This window comes from Bactrocera neohumeralis, chromosome 6 (assembly GCF_024586455.1).
Source record: "Bactrocera neohumeralis isolate Rockhampton chromosome 6, APGP_CSIRO_Bneo_wtdbg2-racon-allhic-juicebox.fasta_v2, whole genome shotgun sequence".
Classification (NCBI taxonomy): Eukaryota; Metazoa; Arthropoda; class Insecta; order Diptera; family Tephritidae; genus Bactrocera; species Bactrocera neohumeralis.
In genome coordinates this window covers 12,911,032-12,922,176 of record NC_065923.1, presented here as the reverse complement: position 1 = coordinate 12,922,176, position 11,145 = coordinate 12,911,032, and the positions used below count along the sequence as shown (strand labels likewise).

Below are 11,145 nucleotides of genomic sequence, written 5' to 3'. Positions count from 1 at the left end.
TTATTTTATTTTATTTTATTTTATTTTATTTTATTTTATTTTATTTTATTTTATTTTATTTATTTTATTTTTTTTTATTTTATTTTATTTTTTATTTTTTATTTTTTATTTTTTTATTTTTATTTTATTTTATTTTATTTTTTATTTTTTATTTAATTTTTTAATTTTAATTTAATTTTATTTTATTTTATTTTATTTATTTTATTTAATTTTTGTTATTTAATTTATAATTTAGATTAGAAACGTTTTATTCGGAAGAATCGTTTATTCAGACAAAAAAGAAATTTTCTTCATAAGACAAATCACAAGAAGAATACAATGATTAGAATATAATAATTACAACAAGTAGTTTATGTTGCAAGTACTTTCAACATAATTTAATTTAATTTAATTTTAATTTTATTTATATTTCTTATTTTAGTTCATATTCTGCAAGTTTATTTCATTTGATGTTGAAAGCAACATGTTGCGGCAACATTGTGGAATGTATTCGCTGGAGCCTCCGAGTATTTTAATGAAAGCAATACAAAATTAAAGAAAGAAAAGATATTTTAGATCTAGTAAAAATAAATCCATTACTTTTCCCTTAAATTTCATTTACTATAATTATAATTATGCGATTTAGATCAATTATGTAAGTATTCGATAACTTTTTGGAATTTTGTAGACAATTACAAAATGCTGAAACCCTCGGCTCTCTTGGCTGAAAATTTGGAAGTCGATTTTCATAAACTTTTCTTGAAGTGAATTTTTCACCTGAAAAAACGTTCGAAAATCGGAGTTACTGGAGAGTCACTATCGATTTGGTCACTTCTGGACGATTGCTTACTTCAAACGGTAAGTACAGATCCGAACTAAGAACTCGTAGAGGACGCCGAAGGGGAGCCCAAAGTAGATGATTCCCTACCAATCCATCATGCAAAAAGCAGACTCTTCCTGTCAGGCAATCCTGTATTGACCATCGTTTACGCCGGTTCATCGCAATTCAACCAATGTTGTCGTAAGTGATCCATTTTCCAACACGTGTAACCATCCACTTTACAAATGGATCGATTTAGTAACGATTTAGATGCGATTCGCATAAGGAAAGTCGTGTAGCAACCATACATTCAGCTTCGTTTTATATCTAGGCTCAGTTAAATGGTACCAAATGGTTTTTCGTGTCATAGCTCCTGCGCAATCGAAGTAGAGGTTACATGATGGTCGGGCTGGATGATCTTCATTACTTTTTTGATATTTTCGATAATTTGCCTTCAAAGGCGTAGACCTATTTTTGTTACAGAATTATCGGAACCAATATATTTATACCTAGAACTAATACAAAAATAAGAACTAAACTTGAGACAAAAAGAAAATATTTTCTCCGACCTCTAAGCATTGTTGTAGGGCTCACTAACTTTAAAGATTCCTTTTCAGAGTTTTAAATATAACAATTGGAAGAACCGTCTCAGAGAATATTGCTGTCTTATACAGAAGTTAGACTGAATATAGATAACGATCAGTATACACAGTATACACTGGCCTTTAAGTGCTTTCAACTCTCACCTTTGCAGATGAACCTTTATCAACTCTAGTTCAAAGTTCCCTAACCTCATTCCGAAACTACAGGCATGCCAGTAACCAATTATAAGATAACATTTCTTGATTGTTAACGATCTAGTATATAAATATTTTATTATTAAATGCGTATATATTATAAAACCCCCAACAAATACCCCTACTGTAAAAAAAATACTGCCAACTTATAAAACTAATTATCGCGCGATCTAAGCGCCACTTGCCAACCACTCGCAGAACTCAGGACGATTTTCACTTCCAAACTTAGCTCCGCGCCAAAAGGCAGTACTTCATAGGCTAGTAATAAATGCGCAATCACAGATTTCATCAGCAGCATGGTATACTTTTGAGCAACACAGTTCCGCGGACCAAGACCCCAGGCTAGCATGTCTGTATTCTCGGCGGAACTAAAGCGCTCCGGACGAAAACATTCGGAATCCGCAAAACTTTCGGGTTGACGCAGCATTTCAAAGACATTTATATAGATCTCCGATTCAGCGGGTAAAACGCCATCTTTAACCTTTGAGTGGGCTGTAATGGAGAACAATTTAGTTCAATAGTTCTGTTTTGAAAAGACGTCAGCTTACTGTAGCTGAAATTTCGCTTCAGATCGCGCGCTATAATCGGCTGTGGCGGATACAGTCTGAGCGTCTCCTGGATTACACACTCCAAATATTTCAGCTTCATTAAATTCTCCAGCGTGCAGATGCACGACGTACCCTTCGGCCAAACGCATAGCAATTCCTCGAGTACTTTTTGTTGTACGCTCGGATGACGTGAAATCGCGACAAGCGCAAATGAGATCGCCGCCGGTGTTAGTAGGCAACCTTGAAAAACGAAGGTATTCAGCTCATCACAGATCTCCGCATTGCTCAGCGACTCATCGGCGATTTCGGCAGCGAGCAACTGTTTCAAAAGTGTGTCAAACCGCAGCGGCACAGTTTCGCTCTGTGACTCATTCACTTGGATCGTATAGACCGCACCATTGGACTTATCAGTTGTGGTGGCTGCGCGTTGCTCTGAAATCAATTTGTTATTCATGCGATTGACTGTCTTCAATAGCTGCTGCTGTCGTCGCTTTATCAGCGGACAAAGTATGCTGTAGATTGTGGAATTCGCGGAGTCTAAACTGAGAAAACGCGACTTAAAGAGCTCGATGAGCCTAAAATGTCAAACATAGTTGAAAACAATAAAATTTCTACAAATTTCAATCCACTATTTGCACCCACTTACGCCAACACAGTATGCGCATACTCTCCATCCACAGGCTGCGATTGCGCACACTGCGCTTGGCTCTCCACGCCCACTGCAGTTGCAATGAGCACATCGAGCACCGCTCTCTGCACATATGGTTGTATATCGAAGCTGCTTTTACCGTCACTTTCTTCGCGTAGGCGCTCCACCAATAACTGTGCTTGTGCTGCAAATACCTCCACAAAATCCGTTAGCATCTGTGGACGCAACGCATGCGTGATCAATTGACGTCGTTTTTGCCATTCGTCGGCGTCTCGCCTCAACAGTCCGATGCCGTAGACCGGTTGCAACAGATTGTTGTAGCCTGTATTCAAATGATCTGCGCTGTGTAGCAGCTGTGTGACAAACTCGTAGTCGGCGGTGAGTATGAAGAGCCGATCGAAGACCCAGCAGCGCGAAAGTGTGCCGAACTTGTTGAGGTAATTGCGTGACTTGACGAGAAAATCTGTGAAAATTTCACTTTTATTTACTAAATCACTGTTTGTGAAGGCGTTTCAAAAGAGAAGGAGGTTAACAATGCCTACCGCGAAAAATGTTCGAGACACAACCTCTTTAGCATCACAAAATATACATATGTATGGAGAGTACTCAAGAGCGATCACAGTTTAGAGTGGCCTATCATGACATTGTTAATATTATTCAAGGAGCAAGTATGTATCGCCACTAAAGATTTTATAGACGATTTTGGATCATTCTCTAAGATAGATTTTTGAACTAAGCGCAAAAATGAGAGATTACAAGAAGACAGTGAGAAATGTCGAAAAAAGTGAGTGCTTTACGTGCGTCCATTCAACATCAGCCTCATCAAAGCGCTAAAAGCATTTACAAAAGTAAAAACGGTCGAAGATTTGGTTTCTGTAAGAAACCCTTTTAAGAAAACTTTAGGTTTTGCATCGTGACGAGAGCTCATATTCCTCAGAGTGGTAAACATAAACCAGACGACACTCAACGACGTAGGTAGGTCTATTTTGAAACTATTTCCGAATACTGTGGCTGTTGTTCCCAGAGAAAGGTTATTAAATGTTCGGTTCAGACTACACAAACTTCATCGATACAAATATTTTTGAACTTTTCCGGCGAGCTTTGGAGTTTTAAAATATACGAAGGAAACTATTGTCAGTTCCAATACGGCACTGCGTCGACACCAGTAGCGCTTCATTTACATTTTTTACCAAAAAGGGTTTTCGCGATTTCTGGCAACACTTTCGATCACTTAACATGGCTAAAAACAGTGACAGTTTTGTCACCAAAAACAACACAAAACTCACTTCTTGGCGTAAGCAGCAAGAACTTCTGCACCGAACCGATTAGCGGCAGCGCCAAAGGTCCACTTAGATTCGTGATGAGCGCACGTTTCCTACGCGTCTTCACATAATTCAAAGCCGAAACGATTGTCAGCGAAATGAATATGCAAATGACGATCATATTGCAACACAACACGTCGAAGTGACTGAAACAAACAAACTGAAAACCGAAAGTGTCCAACGGCGAAAGATGCAAAACAAAGCCGCACTGCAGCTCCACCAAACTCGGCGCTTGGAAGCCAGCAACCGCTGCTCTTGCTCTCGCTGTTCAACCGGAGACTGTGAGGCCTATGCGCACAATCAATGGCGTCACAACTGCGCAGTCGTCGTCGGCTGTTGTCGCAACGCGGCTTCCACTCCAATTATTTCTGCTACGCCACACCTGAGCGCCCTCCCTACCGTTACTGTTGATTTAATTGTGTTTTCGCATTGATCTTTAGCCGCATCGCCAATGTGTTAATTCACAAAAAATTATCATTTATCCAATATTTGCCACACTCGAGAGCCAACAACATCTCTATTACGACAAAACAATCAACTTTACTATGCCGTCAATAAAGAAGAGCTTTTTTCTACTGACAAATTACCTGTTTGGGTCCAAAAGAGGTTTGTATTGTATGCATGAGAGAGCGTATGTAGTATGTATGGAGGGAAATATACAGTGCCAGCGTCTTGTGTTTGTTTTGGTTCAGCGATTTTGTTTATTTGCCGATCCAAACGACAACCGATGGTGTTCGCAGATTAGCGATAATGTGTGTGAGAGCGTGCGCAAACGAGACAACCATAACTGTCATATAAATATCTTGAATTGAGAGAGCGTCAAGTCGAATTTGGACGCTTGTGTCTAAAAAACAAGTGGAACAGCGCGAGCAACAGCTTCAGCGGGTCAACAACAGAAACCACAACAATAACTTTGTGCCGTTGCGTGTATGTCCATTAGCGTTAATTTACGGAAGTGGATTTCGCAATCGTCTTGCCGGAGTTGAGCGGAGCGTAAAGCTTGAACTACAAGTTTGCGAACTTAAGTGACACACTAATGACTTTTTAACCCGTAGCGAGCCAAATATAAAAATAGCTAAAGTTTAGCGGAAAGCATGGACATTGAAATTATTATTGATAAGTCTGGTGAATTTTCTGAGTTTTTGTTATGGATATGCTGTTCATATATGGGGTAGAGTGTTTCTATGTTTATAGAACGTCTTGACTTTCTACGTCCATGGTTAATTCATTGTCGAATCAATCCTCTTGAATTCCTACGTTCATTTTTAAGCCCTGCCCAATATACATATATGTATGTATGTATATACTGCCTGTCTTATATTGAATTTCCTATAGCTGAACTTGCTTTTCATATTTCCAACATCGCAGGGAATAATGATGCAATACTCGATATTACCATAAACTGATTGAATCGGATGATTTTATATCTTGGAAAAATGTTTGATACTGTATTTTTCTCAACCAATGACAAAAAGCTCAAATACTACTAGAAACAAGAAATATTCTTCAAAATATATTTCGTCCTCTTTTGTATAATCACACTTGGCCCCAATACACTTCTGCCAACATTTTATCCAATCCTCGAAATAGTTGTTGAAGTCAATTTCCGGAATAGCCTTCAATGTACACACCGGCTTCCCCGGAACTGTCTTTGAGTTTCCTGAATATCTAGAAGTGCAACGAATCTAAATCAGGCGAATGCGGTTGTGGCGGCACGAGTTTGGACGAAAATTTGGCGAAAAACTCAAGAAGAATCAATGCAGTATGCGACAATGCATTATCGTGGTGCAAAAATCAAGAGCTGTCGGCCTTTTTTATGGAATAACTTCGCGCAAACGACGCATAGCACACAAATGGTATTCTATGTTGACAGTTTGGCCGATCAGAAGGAATTCAGAGTGCATCACATCTCGATAATCGAAGAAAACGGTGAACATAATCTTGATGTTTGACCTGCTTTGACGTGGTTCTTTCGGCTTCGACTTACCTTTGCCAAGATATTCGACCGATTAACCATCTGTTTCTGAATCGTAAGCATAGATCCAAGACTCATCGCCAATAATAATACGTTTCATGACATCCTGGTAGTCGGAAAGCATTGTTTCACAGACATTAACTGGACGCTGTCTTTCGAAAAAATTGAGTGATTTTGGTTCCAATTGTGCTTTTACTTTTCTTGAGTCAAAAGGATCTTTCAAAATGGTTTTCAATAATCCTTCCGATATTCCAACGATGCCAGTAAGATCTCTGACTGCTGATCGTTGATTCTCAAGCAGCAATTTCTCGATTTTATTGACGTGTTGGTCATCGGTTGATGGCGATGGCCGCCATGGACGTGGTTCGTCGTCAATACGTTCTCGATTGTTATATGTATCTACAATAGTTGGAAGTTTCTTATTCTTTAAAAGATCTATACATAATTTTTAGCGAAAATAGAAATAGATAGATGTATTCTTTCTGACATATTGTAACAGTCCATAGTAAATATTTGTATTCTAGAAAGTTGCTAGACTCGTATATGTCTGCCTAACCGCTCTTTCGAAATTATTGTAAACAATCACAATGAATTAATTTTTGGGGTTAGATTTGGCACGCCTGCTTGCAGGTTCTGAACAAATCACGGAATATGTCAGCCTGAACATTTCAAAAAAAGACTCTCTAAATATAAAAGGGATTTTATGTAGGTAAATATTAAATTCTCAGAACAGTTACTCGTAATTTAATGAGCAATAATATCTCTTATCTAAATTCCCGATTTTATGAGGCATTCTACAAGAAAAGGTCTTAAATACACATATTTCCAAAGGTTTTAAATGCACATATTTCCCCATTTTATTTGATCACTTTAGTAAAAATAAAAATATTGTGAGTCAATCACTATTTTAAAAAATCGTCGATACAATTCACATACCATGTAGTTGCCAAAGCATTCACTCTCTCTTTCTCATGCCCAACTGTAAACCCGTTGATGAGCGCATAACAATATGTGATTCTATTTGAAAGGGCTCGCCGAAGGGCAACAGCTCGTATTCACGCACGATCTTGGCAATTATCAACTTCATCTCCAGCATGGCAAATTTCTGGCCGATACAATTACGAGGGCCTGCGCTGAAGGGTATGAAGAGAAATGCACTAGCGCTCCCATTATTCAAATGACGTTCGGGCACAAAGTCAGTGGGTCGCTCAAAATAACGTCCCAGTCGAAACATTCCATAAAGACTGATAAGAATTTGAGTGCCCGCGGGTATGATGCCATCTCCAATCTGAGAATGAGCTGTATAAAATTTCATAGATAATTTCATGATTATACAAATGTATATAAATCTTACTATATTTGAAGTCCTCCATCAATTGTCTGCCCACAAGCGGCACACTGGGATAGAGACGCTGTGTCTCCTTAATAACACATTCGACATATTTCAGCTCATTGAGTTCAGTCATGTTGATCGCTTGCTTACGATCATTACCCAACACAGCTGTGACTTCCTGCAGCACCTTCTGTTGTGCCTCTGGATGGCGTGCGAGTAAATATAGTGTGAAACTTATGCCCGAACTAATGGTATCGTGGCCTTCGAACATGAAAGTATCGACTTCCTCGCGTATATCGTCATCGGACAACGGTTGATCATCGATCGTGGACTGGAGCAGCATATCAAGCAGAGCCATACGTTTCTTGTTGCCCACGAAGTGAGAGTCTTCCGTCAGCGGCGCCACATTTCGATTTTTTTCAAGTGCCTCACGTCTTTGTTTGATCATATTGGTTGTGAACTCATGCAACGTTTTAATGTGTCGCATTTGCTGCAACTTGAGGTGGGGATGCAAGATGCTGAATAAAATTTCATTGTAGAGATGGAATTTTGTGAAACGCCAGGCGATAATTTTTGTTGTTCTAGAAGTAAAAAGGTAAGAAATTTAAATTGGTAGTCTTTTTGAAAAAATTTAACAAAGTTGAAAAGTTGATTCCGGATTGTTTGAGAATTACCCGGAAATATAAAAATGTTATTAATTTTTATTTTATTAGATTTAATGTTGAATATATATGAAAAAAAAAATTATTTGCATATTACAAAAATTTCCGTTATTTTAATTATTGAATAACATTTTACAAGCGGGTGGCATCGCTTTTTAAAAATATTTTCCCTTGTTAGTTCCGCTAAACCTCTATTTCAAATGGCATTATCGTAATAATGCGTTTATTTTTTACATTTGGTTGTATACATTTTTTCAAACATGTGGCAACCATGGCTCACAACAATTTTTGAACTTTAAGTTTTCTCAAATTTTCATAGTTTAATGGCAAAATCCATTAAAATTATCATTTTTATTGCAAAAAAATTACAAGTAGGTGGCAACCCTTTTTAAAAAATATCTTATTGCAAGTCTTCTTAATTGTCCTTAGTTTAATATTGATTTTCGAAAAACTTTTTATATCATTGAGAAACAAAATTTATATTTAAATTAATCATTTAAACAGGTGGCAACCTTACCAAAAAATATTTTTATACCCAAAATTTTTCAAACATTTATGCTGATATCACTTTATAGCACTTTTAATTTAAATTTTTAACTCAAAATTGTATACTAGTGGCAACCATATGATCGTTAAACCGGGTTTAACGCATACACTACGAACGTGACAAAGTTTTGTTCAACACACACACACAGTCTCGTTGACTTCTGACACTCACTTATTCACAGCCAATGCATATTCACTCCTGGCATCAGTTTGCGCTCCCATTTTAGTGCCCATAGCTGTCTCTGAAACATTCAATACCAACAAAAACTTACAACAACATTAATTCAGAAATCGCTCAACTCCACTTACCCGCTATAATATCCAAAGCTGCCAGGCAAACAAACGGATAGACATCAAAGGCATTGCGGCCATCCGCTTTCTTCGCCAAACAACTCAACAAAATCGTCGATTGCTGATCGAAAACCTCGACAAATTGCTCCAATATCTTGAAATGAAAGGCGGGTGTTATAATCTTTCGGCGTACAAACCATTTGCGACCGTCGCTCAGCAGCAGACCGTTGCCCAGCCACTGACGCAGAATTATGTAGTTGAAATTCTTGGTAATGTGATTTGGTGAGGCCAAGATTTGCTCATTCAATTCCAAATCGATGCTGGAAACCGATATACGATTGGCCACCCAACCGGCTAATATGCTGCCATGCTGCTCGTGGTACTTCAACATGCGATCCAGCAAATCTGCGGAGATTTTGAGAATTTTTAATTTAAGGGTTTATTTTGAACTTCCTTTCGAAAATCACTCACTATTCATACTAATCTGGAGATATACCTGAACTGCTCCTATAAATGGAAAGCAGTACGGCCCCGGCATATTATGGAGTGCACCATGACGTATGCGTAGCATGGTGACATAATTTAGCAGCGCCAAGATGAAAAATAAGAACAAAATTGCGTAGAACAGCATTGCACTTGAAATTAAAGAAATTGCCTTACTAGACACTAGCAATGTGAAAATTAAACTGTAAGCCTTGCGAAGAGCTAATACGCCAATTTCGTTTAATCTATATTGTCGTATGCAGTCTTAACACAGAAAAATGCACTTGGAATCATTGTTTACTTGTTAAGAGCACTATGCAACAAATTTTTTTTTCATGGAATGCAAAGAATTTAGCAACAATTTTATGACGGTTTACATGTTCACTTAGAATTTAAAATATGTACGGTAGTCCCCCTTTTCGGGATCCCGAAATCAACTTTAATCTAAACACCATATATACTCGTAGTACTTGCTATTTGTAGTATATATGGTGTTTAGGTAAAAATTGATTTCGGGATCCCGAAAAGTGGAACTATCGTACATATTGTAAATCCTTTATTAATCAATATTATTAATATTGAGATCAATTCTGTTCAGTTCTAGAATCCCGAAATTTCGGGATTGAAAATTAACTAATTTGGAATCCCGAAAATTAAATATGACTTTGACGTTGTAAATAAATTAATGTCAGTAGATGATTAACGACAAAATTAATTTAATGTACTATAAAAGAATATCGGATTTGCTTAATCAAAAACCTTTCCCATCTAGTGCTAATTTAGCTCCCGAAATCCCGAAACTACAGGGTTAAAAATTGTTGAATATTAAATCCTTGATAGTATAACAACTAATTAGGTATTTAGTCTAAAATCTTTGTTATCTGGAACTGGTTTAGTTTTGGAGATCCCGAAATTTCGGGATTGAAAATTGACAAATTAAGGATTAAGCACATATCTATAATTACAAATTAAAGTCATGAATTAGTTAATTGATTGATGGACCTCTAATCAATCAGTGTTAAAGAGTTCCAAAAGTTTTGTAGCACAGTGTTATTATTAAATACATACATCAAAACAAAAATTACCTTAACCTTAAATACATATATGAAATCTTAAAATACCTTGTCAATAAGCATTCTGTTTAAATACATACATTAAAGCGAATCAATTAAATCGCATTTGTGAAAAATATTTTACGGATCAGTCTGTTTCGAGCCAACGATTTTCGGGATTTTACAGATTTTTTCGTCAAGTAGGAGATATACTAATAAAATTTAATACAAAAGTGTTTTATGACATTTTCTTGATTATTTGTCGGAAACATCCACATCAGACAACTATAACATATAACTATATCCCAGACAACCGATTTTTCAGATTTTTTTTATTTTCTGGCATAAAAAAAGAGTAATTTAATATATCATAATGAACCGCAAACATTTTCCGCATGTGCGATTTTTCCATTTTTTCAGTCCCCGCCAAAAGGACCCACTTTAATAAACATGCAGTCATCTATAAAGCCCCACATCATTTAATCTCCAACGTCTTATATAATCTCGTAAGTCGTTTAAAATGCACTGGTTTTGCAATACCGGTTTTCTTATAACCTGAAAAGGTTACATTAATTATACCATGAAGTTCGTAATACCCAGTAAGAAACGTCGCAGACCGTGTAAAGCATATGTATAACGGGTGATCCAAATAAAGTTACTTTTTCAATAGCATTTTTTGACAGTTCAC

The 11,145-nt window shown here is 37.0% G+C and overlaps 2 protein-coding genes across 2 annotated transcripts; both read right to left on the bottom strand.

Annotated features, from left to right (window-relative positions):
- Positions 1 to 1,676: 1,676 nt before the first annotated feature.
- LOC126762471 (probable cytochrome P450 316a1) lies at positions 1,677 to 4,470 on the bottom strand. Its single transcript, XM_050479242.1, has 4 exons — positions 4,080 to 4,470; positions 2,791 to 3,256; positions 2,145 to 2,719; positions 1,677 to 2,088 (listed from the first exon to the last, which is right to left on the bottom strand). The coding sequence occupies exons 1-4, from the start codon at positions 4,234 to 4,236 to the stop codon at positions 1,751 to 1,753; spliced, it is 1,536 nt and encodes a 511-aa protein (XP_050335199.1). The 5' UTR covers positions 4,237 to 4,470; the 3' UTR covers positions 1,677 to 1,750.
- A 2,476-nt stretch (positions 4,471 to 6,946) lies between these two features.
- On the bottom strand, positions 6,947 to 9,603 carry LOC126762473 (cytochrome P450 4d8-like). The gene is made up of 5 exons (XM_050479245.1): positions 9,394 to 9,603; positions 8,941 to 9,327; positions 8,804 to 8,873; positions 7,445 to 8,004; positions 6,947 to 7,389 (listed from the first exon to the last, which is right to left on the bottom strand). Exons 1-5 carry the CDS (start codon positions 9,551 to 9,553, stop codon positions 7,046 to 7,048), a joined length of 1,521 nt encoding a protein of 506 aa, XP_050335202.1. The 5' UTR covers positions 9,554 to 9,603; the 3' UTR covers positions 6,947 to 7,045.
- Between the last annotated feature and the right edge of the window lie 1,542 nt (positions 9,604 to 11,145).

Excerpts from the sequence above, each read along its gene's own strand:
- LOC126762471 (XM_050479242.1), bottom strand. The coding sequence starts at position 4,236 with ATGATCGTCATTTGCATATTCATTTCGCTGACAATCGTTTCGGCTTTG. Across the intron at positions 3,257-4,079 it reads CTTGCTGCTTACGCCAAGAA|ATTTTCTCGTCAAGTCACGC; the intron begins GTGAGTTTTGTG and ends AAATTTTCACAG. Across the intron at positions 2,720-2,790 it reads TATGCGCATACTGTGTTGGC|GCTCATCGAGCTCTTTAAGT; the intron begins GTAAGTGGGTGC and ends TTGACATTTTAG.
- LOC126762473 (XM_050479245.1), bottom strand. The coding sequence starts at position 9,553 with ATGCTGTTCTACGCAATTTTGTTCTTATTTTTCATCTTGGCGCTGCTA. Across the intron at positions 8,005-8,803 it reads TATGCATTGGCTGTGAATAA|AACAACAAAAATTATCGCCT; the intron begins GTGAGTGTCAGA and ends TTTTACTTCTAG. Across the intron at positions 7,390-7,444 it reads GATGGAGGACTTCAAATATA|CTCATTCTCAGATTGGAGAT; the intron begins GTAAGATTTATA and ends AATTTTATACAG.